Source organism: Pochonia chlamydosporia, chromosome 4 (assembly GCF_001653235.2).
Source record: "Pochonia chlamydosporia 170 chromosome 4, whole genome shotgun sequence".
Classification (NCBI taxonomy): domain Eukaryota; kingdom Fungi; phylum Ascomycota; class Sordariomycetes; order Hypocreales; family Clavicipitaceae; genus Pochonia; species Pochonia chlamydosporia.
The window spans coordinates 3,366,149-3,388,664 of record NC_035793.1 but is presented as its reverse complement, the minus strand read 5'-3'; the positions used below and the strand labels follow the sequence as shown (position 1 = coordinate 3,388,664).

The following is a 22,516-nucleotide window of genomic DNA, read 5'->3' as shown; positions in this document are numbered from 1 at the left end:
CAGAGCATCTAGAGTGAGTGTGTTGCGTGTCAAACAGTGAAACTGTAGTATAAGACAACTTTCGAGGAGTACGACCTTGAAGCCGCCAATGCCATGCTCTTCCAAATACTTCCAAACACTATCGGATGTGAAACCAGACCATGAGAGATGCTGATATAAGTTTTGTTTCGGCACGTTGGACACTTGTACAATCCATCATATAACGCTGTGAGCAGGGAGATGTGAAAGTACTTGAGCCGGAGAAAGGAATTCGAGGGGAAGCGGCCAGTGTCATCCTGGAATAGGTACACGCAACCAATTGCACAATTGCTTTGTACGGTCCGTGACCCCATACATGTAATACTTGCCCGCTGTCACGCAGTTGCAAGCAACTTCATTACGGCATATTTTGTTAGCCTGCTTTGTGGAATTGTCATGTCTTGTCCTGACCCTTCTCATGGGTATTAATTGCCGCCCACTCGAAGACGTGTTGCCGCTACCTGCCATAAAAAAAGCAAAAGTCGCATCGGCAGATAAAAAAAGCTGAATGTTTCCATCTGTATTAGGGTTTAGATGGACATTCTGCCCCTCTGGGCAAAGTCGTTCGTGTGTCTACGGGCTCGTGGAACCGAGAGCCAGTGTGTTGCATGATCCCCCCCCCCCAGGAGCAAATCACAATGCAAATCGACACATTGAAACTTGCCAATACGTCAAGGGCTTAGGAACTATTCCTTGTTCCCGCGGTTCCCGCTGCTGATCTGTTTATTTGCAGGTGCTCAGGCGCTGCACAAAGATGCGCTCCATATCTGGTTATCGACTCTCCGTTTTGCTCGACATGAACAATTTCGTGGCAGCGGTTGAAGCCTGAGTTCTCTCTTTCTCCTGCAGACATGCATACACGCATACATGTGCTGTACGGAGCAGATGCCCCCATGTCTCGGCGGACAATTTTCGAAGGAGTCCAGACTGTTCCATGAACATCGAACAGTGGAGACAGGACGCAAGATTTGGACAGAATGAGGGCATAATTTTGGTTACCGTAGGGTTTGTTTCCAGGGGTCCCGTCTTGGATGCACCATCCCCACCACGAAGGGAGCTGCTATCGAAACCAAGCCCGTGGATCGAAGGCTCATGAGGATATCATTGATGCAATGATGGATGACAAGGCGAGTCGCAGGAATGTCAACGGGAAGAGTCTACAGTACTCCGTACTCCGTAGTCTGGTCGGGACGAGCTTCCGCCTCCAATGGCAGCAGTTTTCTTGAAGGCTTTTGTATTTATTGTGTCGGCACAGGATGCACCAACTTCAGTAACAAACGAGCGAGGAGTGTCGCAATGACGACAACCGTTCTTCAGGTATTACGTGCAGCGACACTATTATTTGTGTGTAGCAGGCTGCTGTGTACTTAGGCACGTTTGGCAATTCCTGGTGATGCCCCCCAACTCCTGTCTGCATTTAAGCTCAGACAGAAGCTCATTGATTAGTACAATAGTCAGTACGGAGTAGCGTATGGATAGAGGGGGGTGGGACACGAACCCAGCTGGAGGGCCAGGTGCCAAATTGACGTTGAAGTAGGAACTTTGACCGGATTGGACAATAATAAACAGCGTGAGAATGACGGCTCTGATTTTATGATTCTTGGGTCCAAGGTCAAGCATCACGTCGATCCAAATGCCTGGTCAGTTGTCTGGTTGGTCCAGGAGTAAAAAGTAAAAAAAGGTCGCCAGATGAGATGAGATGATATGAGTTGAGTTGAGATGCAGAACAGGCAAGGGCGAATCGGAGCTCTGGGTGGTCCTTGCTTTCTTCAGTCGTAATGAGGAGGTCAATCCAGTTGAGGTCAATGCTTTTCCACTTCAGACTTGTGTAGATTTTAATACGTACTCCAAAGTTGAACCACATGATAGATAACATCGCCTATTTCTTCATATCTCCAGTCAATGCTTTGGGCAAGCATCAAGTATGCGGTCAGGTTCTTTTTCAGACGATCAGACGCTCTCTCATCCCTCCAATGCAAGTGCCTGGTCGAGGCAAATCTGGTCTTGGTCTGGCTGGGCACCAGCAGACGGAGTCATCTCCGGCCGTCGGCACCTTGTTAGCGTCGAGTCGAGTCCAACATGCCAGGCATCAAATTTGATCGAAATTCCCTTTCCCCCATTGTTGGCTGTCACCAGACCATTCTGTCCCTGGCTAGGCAAACGTGGCCTGTCGCGTTTTGGCCGCACCGAAACGTAAAGCACCAGACCCAAGTGCAGGATCGCCACCAGACCACACTCGACAGAGCTCCAGTCTCCCGTTTGATGCTGAGATTCCCGACTGGACCCTTCCCTCTTCGCCTCAAGCTTGTGTCGGACATCACTCGAGACTCCATCTATCCTTTTCTACGGCATATCAGCCAGTAGCTGTATTTTCGCCAAACATCACGTCTCCATTGTTACAAGTCCGGAAACACATCAACTCTCTGCGACTAACCAACCTCGCGTGCTTTCATTGCAAGCACCCAAAGCCGAGTTCTTCGTCTGACGTTGATGAGGCCGACACAATACATGCAACTGACGCCACCAGCCCCGTTATCTTGTTCAATCTTGGAAAGGTTGGGCTTTGCCAACCAAATACTTACCACCCCTCCAGTGGCCTCATCCATAACGCCTCATCCTTCCGGGACGACTCTTCCCGCCTCTTGTCCAGTCGATTCGCCCATTCTGCGGCTCTCTCTGCTTCCACAAGAGTCCACACACTCGTGGCTGAGTTGAACAAATAGACCATCCACGGTTAACGGTTGGCACTCTGTTCCTCGGTGGGAAGCCATCGCCTGCTTCGTCCATTAGTCGCCTGACCATAGAGGAAGGCTGCCCATGCCTCTTGGGCCCATTACTGCTTTGACCTCAAGTCTGTTTACTGGAGCTGAACTGGTGCATCGACTTGGGCGGTAGCATAAACTTGCAGCTCGCAGTTCATCTCAATACCCTTGTTCTTGTTGCTTTGGAGCTCCGCCTCCCAGTCCACTCTCTCTTCCAGATCTCGATCTTCTTGACGACCGCTGACCAAAGTCCTGCATCTCGCCAGAGTCACAAAAGGCCCAGGCCCTGGCCCAACAAGCCACACAGGTGAACAAGGAACTGGGACCCCGAAGACAGTTTCTTTCCACACAACCCATTCGACAGTCCCTGGTTCCAAGTTGACCAACCCAACAACACCGAGTCGTCGTCTCTCACTCGGTGTTGGGTACTTTCTGGTTATATAGTCCGGCTCGCATTGCTCACTGAGTTTCCACTGGTTGGTCTTTGTCGGAGGGTCACCCCGGCGGCGCCTTGATGCAAGAAGGAGAAAGCTCCTCCGTATCCCGCCCCGGGCCCGTTTCTCAAATTACTTTTAATTCTACTTGCGACACCAACCCGCCTTTCTCATGCAACAACTCAGTGAGAAATGCACATTTAGCTGAGAACATCTTTGCACCAACAGCCTCTCACGCCGGCTCATTCACTTCCCACACTGGCAACACGCAACGGAACGATTCAAGACCGCCCTCAACGGAAAATTCTGGACGATGGATACGGCCTGTTAAGCATCACGGCCGTCCTGGGTCGTCGGCCATCCTCGAGAGTTCCAATACCGTAAGAAGTCCATGTTGTGAAGAGAAGTCAAGGACTTTGGAGCAACACCAACCACAACAGCACCAGCAGCATACCACAGGGAAACGACATTCCCTTGATTCAGAGTTTAAGGCTACCACGATGGATCCTACGCCTTTCAAAAAGCCTCGGACCGGCTCTTCGCCCCCAAGACGATTCGAAATCCCCCCCGCGGCGTCTTGTCCTCCTGTGCCTTCAACAAATCGTGACGGCCCTTTTTCTCCCCTTTTCTTTTCACATACACCATCGAGACGGCTTGGAAGACCGGCGAGCTCGTCGCCAGACGTTGCTGCTAGCATGCTCTCCAGGACTCGGGAAGAGCCATCCAGTGGTGTCACGACAGTGAAACTACCCCATGTTACTGTTAAGCCGATGGTATCGGCAATATCAGGCAGCACGCCAGGTAGCTTAAGCTCGTCTGTCGACATAGCAGCCCCTAGTTTAAGCCCAGATATTCAAATTGCCTCACCGAATTCACAACTTATTCAAAGCATTGGAGCGATTGAGCTAGTAGAGCAAGATGACAGGCCAACATTTCTCATAGATTTACAAAACGCGACGCTTGCACTTCCTAACTTGCTTTCCCTACATATTTTATATGGCAACGCATCGCTGCGTTCATCACCAGACCTTGTTAGACTAGTTGGAATCGAACCTGACGAAAATCGGGATGCCATCAACTACGAACGTTTCGTATCTTGGGCAACATCATTGCCTAGCAGCCGAACTAGCCAGGAGTCAACTGCCCTATATCACGTATACGGCGGGATCAATTGGACGTACACCACTATTCGCCAACGCTTTCGTTTCATCAGCAGCAATGCCAACCTTGCTGGACCTTCAACTACTCGCCCGAGCTCTCCGGGGCCGCTTTCCACGGATCCTATTTCAATTCCCACCAATAGTTCCGCTGTTTCTCAACCTATGCCAGCCACGCCGGCCATCAACTCTATTGAGCCTCTGGGACCACTCGATCCTCCGGATTACTTTGGTGACGCGATCCCGAGTGTACAGGACGACGGCCAACTCCTGGATGCTATTCGAACCAAGTTGGACGATACCGCAGCACCTTTGAATCATCCAGACGAGTTTACGAATCAGGTCCTGCAGCAACTACAGCCCGTCACACAGTCTTTTGATTGGACCAAGCTGCCACTGAAAGATAGTCTTCCCGACCATATTAAATTTGCTAAGACGACAGATTGGGGTTCCACAGCTGTTGGACCAATGACTGACTGGCCGTCTGGCCTGAGAACAATGTCTAGCCTCATCATGGCTAGCCCTCATCCCGCGGCCATGTATTGGGGCTCAGATATGGTGGTAATATACAATGAGGCATACATTGCTCTGGCCGGAAAGAAACACCCTAGCCTCATGGGCATGAATTATACGGATGCATGGGCAGAAATCTGGGATGAGGTTGAACCAGTTTTTAGTAACGCCTGGAACTCTGGACAGTCGACAATGAAACACGACAATCGATTATTCATCAATCGCGATGGATTTCTCGAGGAAACATACTTCTCCTGGGCAGTCGTGCCACTGCTGGGCAACGAAGGCGAAGTTGTCGGATTATATAATCCCTGTTTCGAGAACACCCGCCGAAAAATCAACGAGAGACGCATGCTCACGCTGCGTGAGATGGGAGAGAAGGTAGCCACAGCAACAACCGTTGCCAGCTTTTGGCCACAAGTTCAAGCTGGCCTGGAGTATAACGAATTCGATGTACCCTTCAGCATAATTTACTCGGTGCGAGAGGAGTATGGGAGCGAAGTCTCTTCCCTTCATTCAGGCAGTTTGTTGCCGTCTCAACTTGTCCTTGAGGGTGCTCCAGGCGTCCCCGAAGGTCATGTGGCCGCTCCATCGTGCTTAGATCTGAAGTTGTCCGATGACGGCTTTGCTGTGTATATGCGACAAAGCATGGCCATGGGCGGCGCACCAGTTGTTCTTTCCGATGAAGCTGGCAATCTCCCGAAACATCTAATAGAAGGACTTCAATTGCGAGGTTACCCCGACCCATGCTCAACCGTTGTCGTCTTCCCCATTGTGCCCACCACCACAAAAGAAGCCGTCACCGGCTTTATTGTTATGGGAACGAATCCTAGGCGACCATATGATGACGATTACAGGCTCTTTGTAGATCTCCTCTCAAGACAACTAGCAACATCTATGGCGTCTGTGGTGCTGTTCGAGGAGGAGATTCGCCGAGGGCAACGGGCAGCACGTCTGGCAGCCCTTGACAGACAGGAGCTTTCTATGCAGTTGATCCAAAGAACGCAGGAGGCAAATGAGAGCGAGTACCGATTTACCCGCATGGCTGAGTTTGCCCCGGTCGGAATGTTCATTGCCGATGCGACTGGATCTATCAACTATTGCAATGACATGTGGTGGCAGATTTCTAGGCATACGCGGTTGCAAGATGCTGAGAGCGGATGGATGGACAGCGTTCGAGACGAGGACAGACCTGCATTAGAGGCTGCTTGGACGAAACTGGTCAATGAAAGGGTTTCTATCTCTCTTGAATTTCGATTCAAATGCTCGCAGGAAAGTGGCGGCATCACCATTGACACATGGGTGCTACTGAGTGCGTTTCCGGAGAAAACCGCAGACGGTGCTTTGAAATCCATCTTTGGCTGTATTACCGATATTTCTTCACAGAAATGGGCAGAAAAGGTTCAGAGCGAACGTCGCGAAGAGGCTGTCGAGCTAAAACGACAACAAGAAAACTTCATCGACATCACTAGCCACGAAATGCGCAATCCTTTATCAGCTATTCTACAATGTGCGGACCAGATTGCTAACAATATTTCGGTCTTTACGGCTCACAAAGACCAAGAGGAGTTGGAGAATTTGCTAGAAGGATGCTTGGATGCTGCAAACACCATCAACCTTTGCGCTAGTCACCAGAAGCGCATTGTGGACGATATTCTGACACTTTCCAAGTTGGATTCTAATTTGCTGGCCGTTACCCCAGCGAATACTCAACCAGTTAAAGTTGTGCAATCGACGCTCAAAATGTTTGAAGCTGAGCTGCTTGCTCATGACATCGAATTTGAATTCAGCGTCGATGACAGTTTCGAAAGGCACAACGTTACCTGGGCAAAATTGGACCCTTCAAGGTTGAACCAAGTTTTGATCAATCTCATGACCAACGCCATCAAGTTTACCCAAGGGCGTGAGCGCCGCAGCATTATTGTGCAGGTTGGTGCATCAAAAGATGTGTCTGAATTTACCAAGACTGGAATCTCGTACTTCAGTCGAATTGATAACCAACGAGCTCCTGGCATGGATATCTCAGATGAGTCGGAGTGGGGGACCGGGGATGTCATCAACATACACTGCTCCGTGGAGGATACCGGACCCGGCTTGGCGGAAGAAGAAATGAAGCTCTTGTTCAAGCGATTCCAACAAGCGACACCACGCACTCATGTCCAATACGGAGGATCCGGGCTGGGCTTGTTCATTTCTAGGATTCTTACTGAGATGCAAGGCGGCCAGATCGGAGTCTCGTCAGTAGCAGGTGTGGGAAGCAAGTTCAACTTTTACATTCAATGTCGGAAATGTGTAGATCCTCCCGCCAAACATGATCACATCTCACCGTTCAAAATCGGACGCAAGGTCGTCCCTCCTCCTTCCCCTCCAATCCAACAGAATGTATCAAAACCTAGCGGCCGGTCTCTCTCGCGAACAAACTCTACTTCAGGTACCCGATCTCTTTTCGATGTTCTTATTGTCGAAGACAACATTGTGAATCAAAAGGTACTGCAAAGACAACTGCGACACTGCGGAAACAATACTTTTGTGGCAAACCACGGTTTTGAGGCACTGCAAACTCTGGAGAAGTCCAGATTTTGGGCAGGACATGAGCAAGACGGAGTCGACATCTCTGTAATCCTCATGGACTTGGAAATGCCAGTGATGGATGGAATGACTTGTGCGAGGAAAATCCGAGAATTAGAAAGAGAAGGTACCATTGTGACACATATTCCGATCATTGCGGTTACGGCGTATGCGAGGCCAGAGCAAATTGAGAGCGCCAAAGCCGCTGGTATAGTGAGTTTGAGCCAACAACTGAAGCAGTTTCCATGGCTACGCTAACCCTTGTAAAAGGACGATGTCATATCCAAGCCCTTTCGCATTCCGGAGCTTCTCCCGAAGATTGAGGAGCTTGTTAGCAAGTACAAGAACCTTTCGGTTGACAATGACGCGTAGTGCATCCTATGGTATCAAAGTCAGCTCTCCCCATCACAAATGATATACCAAGCGCGAACTATGCAGACGCCCATATGGTTCCATTTACCCCTCACACAGGATTCCTGATCGATAGATGCAGGTTATGAACTGGCACACCGGACCTCTTTCACTACTTAATAGCTTCCTTCCGACACAAACATTTTTTTACCTGAAGAACTCATTTCATTACAGCGGCTACAAGCATAGCAGAGGCGTTTGGAGAACAATCTAAAAAGCCGAAAGAGAAACGTACACGAACCTGAAGCAAGTTTAGCGAGGCGTATAGCTATGGAGTTAATTAGTACACGGCAACAAATGAGCGAGTTGGTTTCATACATTCATGGCTCCGATAATTACCACGGATTTGGCCATCATTTTTCACCCCAGCCTGGTATGAAGGAAGTAGCTGTGCGAGAACGGTAGATCTAGCCATTGCATATACACGGGCATGCAGGAAGTACACATCATTTAGCGTTGATTAGTACAAGACGATTAGGAAACACGATTTCATGGACGACATATACATGGCATCGTTTGATGAACTGAATATACCCCATTTCATGATCCCTCATTCGCAGTTATGACCTTCTAAATTGTGGAAAGAATTTCAGGTTACAGCTTTGCCACTGTTTCAAGAATTTGAGGTTGGTACAATTCACCCAATGCCCTAGGGAGACATAATACGTCCAGCTATTCCAGCATCATGTATCACGTGTTGCGATCCTCTTCTTCTAATTCGACACATAATTAAGCGTTGTTAGTAACTGTATTTCCAGTGAGATGTGCCCAAGGACCACCAATCACACGTTGGACTGACAGCTTCCAGCGACAATAGAGGATGGTAGTACGTTTGTCATGTAAGAACAAGTTGGGTTGCGACCATAAAGAATGGTCTATCTGAACAAACGGCGGAGCGGAAACTTCACACAATGTGGCATGGATCAAGCGTATAAAAGTCAACATGCAACAGTTGTATTATTAGTTATTACTATCTCTCCTCCACCGGGTATCGAACGAAACAGCGAATGCAGTATACTAGTAAGCTAGAACCTTAATAGTCATGTTTTCTCCTTTTTTTTTTGCTGACTTGATTATCGGGTTTGTCCATTGGCAATAAAACAAATAATATGGAAAGTGGTATCAGTGAAAGCAGTCTCGACAGGGTATCTTTGGTATCTTGTGAAGAAATGCAGAAACCTTCCTTCCATTCCCAACCCTTTCATGAGAGATAAAAGTTTTTTTGGTCATTTCTTCAAGGTTTCTTCAAGTCGTAACCATCACGAGCGGCGCGCGCCCTCTAGGCGGCAGCAGTAACGGCGGGAGTGGCAGAGGCAACGTTCTCGGGCTTGTTCTCAGCTTCGGTCTCGGCAGCCTTGACGGGCTCCTCAACCGCGGTGACCGGCTCCTCGGTGGCGGCAGCGTCAGCGGCGGTGGCCTCTTCCTTGACAGCATCCTCAGCTGGCTTCTCAGCCTTGGCGCCGGACTTGCCCTTGATGGTAGCACGGAGCTTGGAGAAACGGCTCTGGACACTCTTCTCAACCTTCTCCTCGCCCTCAGCAGGAGCAGGAGACTTCTCACGCTTGCCAAAGTTGAAAGGGAGAGAAGACTTGCGCTTCTCCTTGACATCCTTCTTAGCAGTCTCGGCACCGTTGGTAGCAGTGGCCTCTGCATTGTCGGCGGCAGCGTTCACCTCATCGGCAAGAGGAGTAGTCGACTCAACCGGGGGGATCACAGGCGCAGCGGCGTCGGTAGTGGTCTCACCCTCTTCCTTGTCAGCCTCCTCAGCAGGCTTAGCTTCGGTGACCTTCTTCTCCTTCTTGCCAAAGACGCCGCCGAAGAAGCTGTTGCGCTTGGAGGCAGCGGGCTTCTCCTTGGGGCTCTCAGCGGGCTTCTCCTCTTCACTAGGCTTGTCTTCAGCGGCAGCGGCGGCCTCACTCTCAACGGCGGGAGTCTCCTCCTCGGCCTTGGGGGCTTCAGCCTCAGCTGCGGGCTCAACGACCTCAGGGGCAACTGTCTCCTCGGTCTTGGCCTCCTCCTTCTTCTCCTTGGTAGACTCCTTCTTTCCGAAGCCGAAGATGGAAGCACGCTTGCGGCTGGCAGAGCGGCGCTTGGGCTCTTCGACTGGCTTGTCCTCAGTGGCAGCAGCCGCGGCCTCACCCTCGGCGGCAGGCGTCTCCTCGGTCTTGGTAGCTTCTTCAGGCTTGGCTTCCTCAACGGGCTTCTCCTCCTTGACAACAGGCTTAGGCTTGAAGGACTCGAGAGCATTCTTGTAGGCCTCGGACTCGGTCACGGAAGCAGCGAGCTCCTTGGCCTCGGCAATCTTGGTCTTCAGCTGAGCAACCCAGCCATCACGTTCGGCGGTAGTGGCAGCCTTGAAGCTGTGCTTGTTGCCCTTGTGAGTGAAGTGGAACTTGTTGGTGCCATCATTCTCAGGCTCGGTGGCATCAGCCTGATTACCGGTTAGCAAAAGGGGTTCACTGTTGTGGTAATCACTGGTTCGAAACCTACCAAGTTGATGACACTGGTGGGGGCCTTCTTGTCACCAACGAACAAAAGACCGTTACCAGTGTGGGAAGCCCAGGAAATGTTGTGGTGAGCGTGCTCGGTGTTCTTCTCGCCCTTCAGGTAGGCAGCGAGGGCCGTGGGCTCGAATGCATCAGAACCAAAGAAAAAGAACTCTTTGCTGGGGATCAGGTTTCTAGGCAGTTTTGTTAGCACGGTCAACATTTGCCTCCTCTGCATAGCCCTACAAACTTCACCGTTGCCTGTAATATTCACTTACTTGGGAAAGCTGGCACCCTGCGCCTTGTGGCCAAGGTGTCCCTCTTCAACAGGCTTCACCTCCTCGGCAGGCTTGTCCTCAGTCTTAGCCTCAGTCTCCTCGGCAGCGGTGGTCTCTTCGGCGGTCTTGTCCTCGACAGCAAGAGCTGGAGCAGGCTCGGCAGCCTCAACAGCAGGGGCGGGAGCGGTCTCCTCCTTGGGGAGCTCGACAACGGGCTTCTGTTCCTCGGCCATTCTGGATGATTAAGAAAGGGGTATCTCAAGTGGATGGGTATCACAACAAACAAAGACGAGATGGTATAAAAAAAGGAAATGGGTCCAGAAAGCGGCGTTTGGATTGCAGCTGCAGATGGAGTACAAGCTGAGATGTGGTAAGAAGAGGAAAGAAAAGAGGGCGAACGGCAGACGAGGGACAGGTTGTGGTACTTATTTGGTCGAGGAGCAGGCAAAGAAAGTCGAGGAGGCGACGAGCTGTCGAGGGAAGGGGGCGTGTGGCAAGAGAGCCAAGGAGTGTGAAAGACGAACAAACAGGGTGACGAGGGCCTGATTGATTGGAAAACTGGAAACTGGAAACTGGGGCTGGGAAGCTTGGATGAGCTTGGGGAGCTTTGGAGGTTGAAGGGGGGAGCGGAGCGAGGAGATCAAGGGGACCTTGTCTTGCTGGAGTGACGGTGAGGGTGTGATGAATCAAGTCAAGTCACGTCTGCTCTAGTCTGGTCTGGTCGGGTTCGGGTTCTGGTTCTGGTTCTGGTTCTGATTTTTGGTGGGTGGGTTCAAATTTGAAAAGCCAATGTTTTCTTTGAAAGAAAGAAGCACAGGCAGACAGGCGAGAGACACCAGGGACGGCACGGACAGGAGAACATGGAAGCTCCATGCACTGTTCTCTCTCACTCTCTGACTCTCTGTCTGTGTCAGCAGAGTCTTTTTTCTTGGTCCTTCAGCTGCAAAGGGCGATTTTGATTGCTAGTGGTTCCACGGGATATTCCTTGGAAATTATTCTACTCCGTACCGACAGTACATACAATACGGATTCCCGCTCGACACGACCTACTATCATGTGCATCGATCCAAGCAGACCGTTCCGTCCCGGCGCTCGATTCCTTTGAACAGGATCTTTTGCTTTTGTACTCCGTACTCCCTTCTGCCTGGCACAATCAAAATACAAGAGGGTCCAAGCAAGTTCATCAGTGCAGCCCAGTCCAGTCCAGTCCATCCATCCAGTCCATCCATCCAGTCAATCCTGTCCCCAGTGTGATGATCAATTGGCGACATACATGGAACCACTCGCTTTGGCGTGACGCTACGGCGTGCTTGATTTGGACCATGATGGCCCGTGACTGATAATGACTGGTTTTCTGCTTCACCATGATTGAACCATCTATCCACCATTCGTCGCCATCCGCCATCCGCCCTCCACTTGTCCATCCACTCGACCACCCAGTCGACCAGGGCACACCATGGACGACCAGGCCTGACAAGGCGGTATGCTTTTTTTTGCTGCAATGTGGCAGTCAGACAGGGCGTGAGGGCGTTGCATTAGCCCCAGGGCAACGAGACTACCGACTGCAACGCCGTTCAGTCCAGTCCAGTGGATGTCTACGCTCATACCAGGGGAATACGGACCGGACCAGACTGGAACCATGCACACAATACATGCGGGCACTGTGCTCTGCTGCAGTCTACTGCACTGCACGCACTCCGACGTGGTTCAAACCCGATCAATTGATCCTCAACAAGCTCCGGAGCCGGGAATTGCGGCTTCAAACTACGCCAGGCTATTCTCTCCAGGGGACATGTTCTTCGTGGTGTACAATGTTGCTAACCAGGGAAACCATCAGCAGATCCCCTTCAAATGCCTGAACGCTTGCAAATATCGGGTTCTGTCCGACAACACATTCAAGAGTTTGATTTCGGTTTCTCTCCACCTGCAATAAAAAGCCATTGCTTTCGGTCATCACAGCGTGACAAAGAACTCGGTCGTGTCGGCTGACTTGTCTGACAGCTCAATGTCGTTTCTGCGAGGCGAATCGACAAAGAGCCGCTTCTGCAACATAACCCCCGCGAAGGTGATGATTCTCATCTCGATGCCATTCAGACAATGGTGCCAATTTGCGACGCTCGGATGCCGGCATAAGTCACAAGTTGCTGCACACAGTACACTCGCTCTCTATACAGTAGCTGGGCCATTCCTCTGACTTGGTACGGAGAACGGAGTATGATACCCTGATATTCACAGCAACTCACATCAACACGCCGTCAATCACACTACCAGCCGGAGTATGGAGTAGTATGTTGTCAGACAACCCAACCCACGACACTCAAGCAAACATCCCACAAGAACATGCAGACCAAATTGAGAGCCTTTCCGCGTATGAACCTCCTGATCAGAAACAGTGCAGACAATCTACTGGAAAGTCTCAGCAAAAGACAATACTGCTGTCCACGGAATGACTCCTGTCGGGTTCACAGCACACGTTTTTTGGGCTGCATGCTGTCGAATCGCCGTCTTGCCTCTTGTTTCTCGTTCCTGCTTGCCCAAAGTCTGGTAGAGCCAGACGTTCCCGTCTCACATGGCATGGTGTTGCATCGACACTGCGCCTCCCACACAAGTGCAGTATTATACAGTATTTATGCTGTGCGATAAGTACAGTACTATTTTGGAAATAGTATTTCATCACTCACAAATCACCATCTCCTGTCCAACCGCGAGTTCATCCATCCATCCACCAACCTAGGAATCTCAGCCCCATCAGCCCCATCTCCAGACAAAGCCAGTGCCAAGCTCTGGTAGCTTTGTGGCATGAGACTCGCCGCCCTGCAGCTCAGACACTCGAAGCTAGGGTCCCATGGCTGGCCCGAGCAGCATTAAGCGAAGTGGGACGAAATTGCGGCCCCATCTCAGAGACACACCTGAGATGGACTACCGGATCTAGTGGACAAAATCGCAGAACCACCAGTGGACGGGTTCAATGTCTGGTTCTTGACCAGACTCTGGACCTGGTTTGGCATTTGTGATTGTGCCCTGACGAGGCCCAGCTGCCGCGCAATCTGGCATGATTACTCTTTTACTGAGTACAATATATTGCACTCCTGTGATATCTCTGTGATATCTCTGCCGGTATTCAGCCTGGCTGATTCGGATCCGTCGACGGTCAGCCACATGGCGATGTGGTTACAAAAACGCAACTTCCCGTCAGAATCACCCCCGGCAAATAAATGAAGGATCCGCCGCCATCAGCGTCCTGTATCAGAAACTGTCAACCGACACACCATCGCCGTTGCAGACCGACTCCGAGCGACGTCGCCTTGAATCCCATGGGCTAGCTTTCAATGCATTGAATCGGTACTGTACGCCATTCCAACAATGGTTGTCAAGACAGGCCAAATGTTGGGGCTGTTCAGCCTAAGATCCTGGCAAGCAAATAACTAGGCTCAAAGAGAGACCCTTTTCCCATCAACGGTGCAACATTCATCCACACCCCCTTTTCATGAAACACCAAACACAGCCAAGGGCGAGCGACCCTCCAGATAGCGTTCTGCCAACTGAATCACTTGCCCAGGAAGAGTCTTTGCCCACCGTGGCCATGATTTGCGGTCGGAAATTTGGCTGTGGCAGCCATGCTGTGTTTCTGTTGGCCCCCCCCCCATCGAGTCCCCAATGACTGAGTGAGCAGAAGGTCAATGTCTTTGGCACCGCTCACCAACCCTCCAAAGCACTCAACTCTCCACGACACGTCGCTTTTTTGCCAGGCACCGCTTCCCTGGTACCTGGCGGATCAAACGCCAACATCGCAAGCAAGCCTGTTGCATGGCACGCCATTCAGGCAAGCCCGGGACAGCCAACAATTGTTTGTAACATTTTCACACCATCGTCGTGCCGCTATATTTTTGTCAAGGTAGAATAGGCACTATGGTCCGCCCTTGGGTCCTAGGTGCAGGGACCCCTGGTTCCATGTCCCGGCAACGGGCTGCAGATAATGGGCCATCGAATTTCATCCGGCGCTTGCTTGGTGGATCACCCATTTAAGTTGTATTGGGACCGTCCCAATAAGGTCAGAATTTTTAATCATTGACCGATCCAGGGGAAATTGAAACGGTCATCAGCCCCTTGAGCTTTCGGTATGGAGCAAACCTGTCTTCACTGGTAATAAAAAAACCCGGCAGTCAGTCAGTCAGTCAGTCCGTTCGTCGACAAGGAAACAGTATAGGAAGTGCTCTCGCCTCATTTCGTGTCTCCCAGAGCGGGGAGGGCTTGAAAGACGAGAGACGTCTGTTCGCCCTGACGTTGTTTCCTCTCATCAAACTTGTCACGGGTCATGCTGCAGCGGAAACGTCATATCCACTCCTGCAAACACGAGATGGTGTTGGCTGTATCCACACCAAATGCAGGTTATCTGAAGCATTTCGTCTGCCCATGCGTTTTGGTGCAGCTGCATGCTGCCACTGTGGCCAATTAAGGAATCCCAAAGCATGGCGCTTCTGTTGAACAGTCACAGTATCCACCCAAGTACCGACATTCTTGATATCAACCAAGCCGTTCTTGGCCTGCATAGCTCCATGTACCAACTAGTCCCTTTACACTGACTGACATATTACAGAACGACGCTGTACGTTTGGCAAGCGGGCAAGTCAACGCCGAAAGCCTGGTAAGTACTTGGGTACCCCGAGTACGGAGTATCAGGTTACGGAAAAGCTTGGCCGCCCTTCCCAGATAAATCAGAAAGGAACCTCGAGAAAAACTCACAGAGATTTCGCCCTCCAGGAGAGCGTTGCATCGGTGGGCTCATACTTGCATCGAATGACGTTTCGGGCCTCTAACATCAATACACAAACAAGTTCAAATCCTGCTGATGCAGGCAGTATTTACATACAGCATCCGCGGCGACTCGAAGCTATAGCCAATACGACATGACTTGAGCCATGCCTCCCGTCTTATCGAAAAAGCACAACCCAGTGTTACAGCTTTGATGGTATTGAAGGCAGCGAGTCCAGATTCATGACGCCACGCCAGACTGCTCACACCATCGGCCTCTGGCTGAAGCCCAGATTGTGGCAGAATCATCCACCTGGCCTCGCCCACCCGCATTGGTTAGCACAGTCCATGTGACCCGAGCTGCTTATGGCAAAGTGATAGCATTTTGTGTCCAACTTGGCAGAACCTAAATGCCAACAATAAGAGGCGGCAACCACCGTCACTGATGCTCAGACACGCGCTGTGCTCCCTAGCTCCAGACCGATTCCGATGATCTCTGAGACAGTTGGCGCGGATGCCGCTGCCATTAACAGTCAAGGCTTGACTCTTTCAGGCCCGCATTCATACGACAGAGCGGCTGGTTAGCCAAGTTGGCACAGTTTCTGGTCATGATATCCCTTGAATGACCAGATCTTGGTGTTACAGAACTGGAATTATCCACTTATACATAAATCCTGCAACTCCGGCGCCAGGCTTGTAGGACCAGTCACCATGAAACATTCATCCCCATATGTTTTGAAGTCCACTCTACCGGTGCCGGGTGATTTATGGTACCCGATCAACGCAGAAATTTTCAAGAGCTAATTTTGATGTTGCAATGTTCGTGCACGGATGCATCACCGAGGACGATGGATCTTCGATCAGTCAGAAAGTACAGGATATTCAGCAAGCAAGATGAACAAAGAGGTCCCACAGCGAAGTCACAAAGTCATGTCTAGTAAATCCAGGGTGTGGCGTTGGCTATGTGGATCGAAGGGCATGATGCCGTACCCGCGACAATTAGCTCGTCGCCCCTTTGGCCCAGGTCGAACCATCATGTGAAGGCAAGAAAGGCATCGACGATGATGGGCAAAGTCTTCCTTGTTCTCGGCTCCATTTTGGCACAGGGGCTACTTTGTGCCTTCTGCAGTCTGTGGTCAAAACAGAATTTGCCTTCATCTCCTCCGTCAGTACACATTGAAACAGCTCAATATGTCTTAGCACAATACGTGGTATGCGATACCTTTTACTGTTTTGAATTCTTATGAAACCCCCCACTGTAGAGATGAAGCATACACCAAGACATTCGGACGCATGTGGGAGAATTATAGCGTATCCACAGCATTCCAGGGATTGAGTTTCTTCAGACCGCTTCGAGGAATTTGTTTCCGAATATTGACTGAATGAATAAACTACTGTCTGTACGGCAGGAGTCGTCCGGAGAACGAAATTACTACGCCGGCATGGAAGATTACCCAACTACACTCTTCGCGGCACCCAGTTCAATCGTGCTGCAGACAACTGGCAGCTAAATTATGGATCGAGAGCGAAAAATTCACAACATCTTCATAATGGAGCCATGCATAGTTAGCACGCTTAGGGTGGGATTGCCTTCGTCACCAAGTCTTACAAGTCTTTACGCAATATGCTCCAGCAGTATGAGCCGGAACTGCCCCCTTGCCTGCTGCCTTCTGAACGGCATCACCGCACGCCGAGAAGACCATCTTGCATAGCCCATGTAAGTGAGCTATCCGGTTGCACCGGTATTGCCAATATTTTGGCCATTCAGGGTGTGGTGTCGAGGTGTCGTGACAGAACCGGTTGGGAACGTGGCCACTGATTTGCATCGTCCAGCATGTCACACGAACACATGGTCCATGATCCTTGACAAACACACCACCAGGATGGTCAAAACTGCCCCAGCCTGGAAGCTTCACCCACCACTACATATGCTTCGGAGCGGGGGACCGAACCTAAAAAGAAATACCAAGGGCACTGCCTGCAGTGGCAGTGGGATGTGTCTGTTGATTTCGTTGATGGTTCTCCTTGCACAGCAACACGATGGCGTTAGAGTGATTGGCTGTCAGTAAAGCACCTTGATGCCAGCATATCGCTTGCATATAGTTGGCCGTCAACGTAACAAATCCAAAGCCAAGGATGCAGAGCACCAGCCAACTTCCGAATCGGATAGCCCATGGCGGCGGAGGAAAACGTGGTAATTGAGCAACTTACCGTCTATGGCCCAGACTCAAGAGTATTTGCCCAGATTCTAAGTATTCGCTAACACGTCTCGCAATATGAATACTACACAACGCGATATGCGATACCTTTTGCTGTATCGAATACTTCTGTTTATCTCCATCTATCTCTGCCGTTGTCGGTGTTTAAAGAAAAGCTTGATGAGTGGCGTGACCAACGCTTTTTAGGCAAGATCAGCTTCACAACTCCGCACATCCAGGGTAGTTTAGCCAGCTGCAGCTGGGATTGGGTAACACTGTTGGCGACACAATTCGATGCCCTGTCGGATTCGAGGTACGGTCATAGGTATGAAGAAGGCTTGCCGTGTGTGATTTGTCATGAGCTTGCTGCTGTCTTGACATCTACAATCTGTGGTAAAACGCGTTTGCCCACATTCAAGTATACACTAATGTACCGTCACATATGTCGGTATAGCCGAATATATTTGCCTACGTCCAAGTATACACTAATACATCTTCATATATGTTAGTATAGCCAAACACATTTGCCTGTGTCTAAGTGTATACTAACACATTTTATATATGGTAGTATATAACGCCATATGCGATGCGATTCGGCGATTGGTAATTGCGGACGAATCTGGGCAACCCAGTGTTGATATCCCGCTGCCAGTTTTCCGGTTTTGACCAGTGTTCAAAGAAATACAGTAATGGTGAGCACTATTGTCCTTTTCTCCCCGGCCAGTCAAGAATTCAACGTGGAATTTTATCTCGGTTAATACGATGACTCATGGAGGGCGATGGGTGCTCAATCGTTGCCAGCTGGCCGGTATATGATCTTTCCAACCGTCAAATTTTAAACAGTTGCCCCCACAGCTGTAGTAGTTCACAAAGCGCTCTCCCAATGATTTATTAATACTATCTATTTCTCAAATTACGAAATTGACTAAACTACCTAGGTACCTACAGTTTGGGGTCAAATGTATTTAAACAACACGGGAAATATATCGCATATCGCGCAGTGTGCCCTAGCACCCTGAGATGTGTTAGTGTATACTCGGATATGGGCAAATACATTTCCTACAGACTGTACGAACCTACCTAGATAGGTATACAAGGACGACGCAGCTTACATGCAGAGAGCTTGAAGGAACTCCTGGCATCCGCCACGTAATGACTGCCGCATGAGACTTCGCTTGAGAACATAGACGGAGATTGTGCACCTATAACGTTAACACTTAAAACACTCATCATTAGATAGTACAGAATGTTTGATTGGACTATCGACGGATTCCAGAACGAAGAAAGTAAATGTTGAGCCTTGCCAATGCCCGTGCGGTCATCCACCACGCTAAGAGACGCAGCAGCATTTAAACCCAGGAAGGCATACACACATGCACCATCGCAAAGCTGAGCTCAGTAGCAATTTTATGCTTTTGCATTTCCGTGTTTGTGCCTAATTCTTGAAACTTTACAAGTGTCTAGTTCTAGCTGCGCAGAGAGCAGCCGCCGCTCTCTAAAGTGCTCCCTCCGTGCGCCGGCATACCTGCATATAAAACATGTTTCTCAGGTCTCTCGCTCTCTCGGATGGACTTTCTGCTCCTTTTTTTCACACCTCTTCACCTCTCCCTTTAATTCTCTCTCATTGGCCCTTTGTGACCTGTTGCCAACCTTGTGGTGCTTTTACACCACTCTTCTTGACTCATATTACTAGGTACGCCACACATCAACTCGAGCTTCTTTCTAATCCGTGAAGAGGCATACTCGACCGCAACTTCCCATTTCACTCTTGGTACGTATAAGATAAGTCCATTTCCTTCTTTTCTTTCAGATGACTCGAATTATTCCGGTTGAGTCACCAAAACGTGGAGTATCCTAGAACGAGTCACACTTGATAGGCAAGGAAGGAGCACTTGAGCAGACTGCCAATTGCTACGCAGCCGGTACACTTTTACTAACCTTGAATCTCGTGCAGCACTTGGTCACTCACATCATCTACCTAACCTTTGAACCTAGGCTGCCTCTTGCCTCCATTCACCCCAATCATGGCGAGGCGAAAGAAGACTGGGAAGAGGGCTAGCTCGCAGGCCGCCTCGCAGCCTGCAGACAACAACGGTATGGCGTTTCATAAAAACGACATTTGCATGAACTAACCACCCTCCTAGATGTGTACGGCATGGACGAATCCCAAAGACGACTTCGGAAGGAAGGCTTTCACCCGGCCGTGACATCCCTGGCTCCAAGAGAAATCGTAGTGGCTTGGACAGCACGACTCGTCACAGGCAAACCGACTCGCGAGCAGTTCTTAGGACTAGGACTATCTAAGGGCTCAGACTACACGCCGTCTCGGTACATGACTACGGTGAGCAATCTCCTCATACCCTGACAAGCTTGGGATGGCATGATCTAATTGTGTGTTAGGGTATGCTCTTATTGCGGTATGAGTCAAGATGGGCTCGATCTGTGGATGAACCAGACGACAAAACCAACAAGTTGGCGACCATCTTCAACTCCATTCACATTGGCGGCGAAGTTGCAAATTACCTATTCGAACAAGGATGGAAGTCCGTTTTTAATGCCGCTTCTAGTTCCTCTTCATCCTGGAGAGCCATTGCAAATAGCATTGTAAGTCGTCCCTCGCAAGTAGTGACGCGAGTTGCTGACTCTTCCACTTCCATTAGAAAATCTGGGACTTTTACGCATCGGACTTGAGGACCGATGGCCACTCGGGCGTTCTTCTCGCAGTCACCCCCGAATGTACCATTGGAGAATTAAACCTGGCTAGCCATCTTGATCCATATGGTCTCGACCCAACGAACACTCTTTCCACTTGGTGCCAAGATGCTATGAAATACGAGAGAGAGATTTATCTCTCCATATATCTCATCCACAATCGCATCCATAGGAAGATTGGAAAAGGTAAAAACCCCCAGAACAAGCAACATGGCCAGAAGATTCTGCCGGTGGACTTCATGGCACCGAAAATCGTGGCTGCTGTGAGTGATATACGGGAAGTCAGAGGCATCTGGGGCTTCAACCCATTCGTTTCGAACTCACCATCCCAGTTGTTCCAGCCGTCGATAATATTTTCTGCTATGCGATTGAGAGCAATGCGTAAGTTATTAACGGCATTATGTTTTGTTTTTCTTTTAATTAACATTGGTAACAGTGAGACATATATCTGAACAACAGAAAGCACTAAAAGTATTGCACTTCGAAAAGATCCCCCTCTTGGACCGGCGCATGGTTGCGGTGATTTTACGCGAATGCCCAAATGTCCGCATGATTGGCATTTACGACTGTCCCCTGATCCATTTTGGAGACGTTTTGTGCCTTATCGACTTGATCTACGAAGTAAATTATAAGCGAAGGGAGGCTGGTCTGCCCGAGATCACGGCACTTGACTTCTATCCACGCTTTAACCACGGAACACCATTCGAGACCGGTAGATCAGCCACATATGGACTAACATGGGGTCCTCATAAATTGGACGTTGTTCAGAGAGGCTTCTTTTACATTATCCTGAAAGCATTCGTGAAGGCGAAGAGAATAAACCTTGGTCTTTTGTTTGATAAGGATAAGGCCTTTTGCAACTACCTCCGTCAAGTCCCAAACTACCCTCTAGCGGTTCCCATGTTTCTGGATGCCTTATACCGATATGTGGACGCGAGGGACAGACAGTCGCAGAAAAAGGCGCTGTATGACCTTGTAAAGCCGGTGCGGCTTGGTCTAACCCGGGATATGGATCGGGACTGGCAAACGCGTTACATGGATACTCTTGGAGATTACCTGGTATTTTGCTCATCTTGTGGCTACGAAACTTTGGAGGAGTTTTACTCTGGCCCTGCTCGAGATATGCAACCTCATCTACGTGTTTGTGCCGGGTGTATCTTGCAGCGGTGGCTTGACGACGAGGACGATCATCTCAAAGAGTACAAGAAGCAAATCTTGGATACACTGTATCCCTCATGGAAGGGCTCAGACTTCAACAAGGATGCCCCGATACCAAAATTCGCAAAGGGCGTCATAAATCTGCACTCGACGAAGTCGGTACGCCCCGATACTAATCATCTTTATGTGGACAGCAACGGTGTGATGTGCACGCGTCAAGCGATGCGGGACATGGTGCGAGACAACAAAATCCATTACGATTCGTTGGTGAATTTGCCCGCCTTGGGTTCAATTGTCGCCAATTCAAAGCTTTGGGGGAGGGTCTACAACAAGTGCAACAATCTCGACGTATACTGCAGGGCGATTCGTTGTTTGACAGAGCAAGAAGAGAAGCGGGAGACTGAGAAGAAGCAAGCCCGGAGGGTGGATGGCGGGAAGCCAGATACAGTGGAAGAGCTACAACCACCTACACAGATACTCGAGGGCAACATACCGAGCCATGACATTGATTCTGCATTTCTATTTCATTGGGGCTTGACTCAGAAGGGCTGGGGAGCTGAGGAGCGGAAAGTTGAAGCGCCGCGTGATGACCAGGTGAAGCCGGACGGCTTTTGGTAGAGATTGATTGAATACGAGTTCAGGAGCATTGGACAGCTGAAAGAGCAGGGAAGTTTAACCTACTGATTGGAATTTGGAGTCGCAACCTAAAATCAGGTGCATTGGAAGCATCAAGTGCGATGAAAGCACTCATAGAGAGGCGTTATTGCTGCACAAAAAAGGGACGCAGGGTCAATATATGACTGGTCAAACGGAGTATTATTTTCAAATGGTCGTGCCAAGGGAAAAGTTTATTAGTATTCATCAAGTATGCGCTTTATCACCAGACAGACAAATACAAAATCAGGTCGCTTTGCTGCGTTGATGGCCTTGGTTGTCACGTGACTTGGAATTTCCAAAATCTTGACCGGTCCTTCTCCAGCATCACATCGCCGTGATCAATTGAGCGTCCAACAACCACAATGGCGTCTTTTCTGCGCGGCCTCGCGCTCCCCGCGCGGATATTCACCTC

The 22,516-nt window shown here is 49.9% G+C and overlaps 5 protein-coding genes across 5 annotated transcripts; 3 read left to right on the top strand and 2 right to left on the bottom strand.

Annotated features, from left to right (window-relative positions):
• Nucleotides 1-1,880: 1,880 nt before the first annotated feature.
• Nucleotides 1,881-2,741, top strand: VFPPC_16082 (hypothetical protein; the record flags this gene model as incomplete). The annotated part of the gene is made up of 2 exons (XM_018293835.1): nt 1,881-2,099; nt 2,175-2,741. The coding sequence occupies 2 exons, from the start codon at nt 1,881-1,883 to the stop codon at nt 2,739-2,741; spliced, it is 786 nt and encodes a 261-aa protein (XP_018144023.1).
• A 973-nt stretch (nt 2,742-3,714) lies between these two features.
• On the top strand, nt 3,715-7,824 carry VFPPC_08426 (ethylene receptor; the record flags this gene model as incomplete). The annotated part of the gene is made up of 2 exons (XM_018287141.1): nt 3,715-7,665; nt 7,723-7,824. 2 exons carry the CDS (start codon nt 3,715-3,717, stop codon nt 7,822-7,824), a joined length of 4,053 nt encoding a protein of 1,350 aa, XP_018144022.1.
• A 1,318-nt stretch (nt 7,825-9,142) lies between these two features.
• On the bottom strand, nt 9,143-10,860 carry VFPPC_08425 (immunogenic protein; the record flags this gene model as incomplete). The annotated part of the gene is made up of 3 exons (XM_018287140.1): nt 9,143-10,294; nt 10,354-10,543; nt 10,628-10,860. 3 exons carry the CDS (start codon nt 10,858-10,860, stop codon nt 9,143-9,145), a joined length of 1,575 nt encoding a protein of 524 aa, XP_018144021.1.
• Nucleotides 10,861-11,679: 819 nt separating this feature from the next.
• Nucleotides 11,680-11,898, bottom strand: VFPPC_16081 (hypothetical protein; the record flags this gene model as incomplete). Its single annotated transcript, XM_018293834.2, has 1 exon — nt 11,680-11,898. The coding sequence occupies one exon, from the start codon at nt 11,896-11,898 to the stop codon at nt 11,680-11,682; it is 219 nt and encodes a 72-aa protein (XP_018144020.2).
• A 7,703-nt stretch (nt 11,899-19,601) lies between these two features.
• VFPPC_08423 (ribosomal protein L36) lies at nt 19,602-22,065 on the top strand (the record flags this gene model as incomplete). Its single annotated transcript, XM_018287139.1, has 5 exons — nt 19,602-19,671; nt 19,722-19,918; nt 19,978-20,181; nt 20,238-20,670; nt 20,726-22,065. The coding sequence occupies 5 exons, from the start codon at nt 19,602-19,604 to the stop codon at nt 22,063-22,065; spliced, it is 2,244 nt and encodes a 747-aa protein (XP_018144019.1).
• Nucleotides 22,066-22,516: the final 451 nt, after the last annotated feature.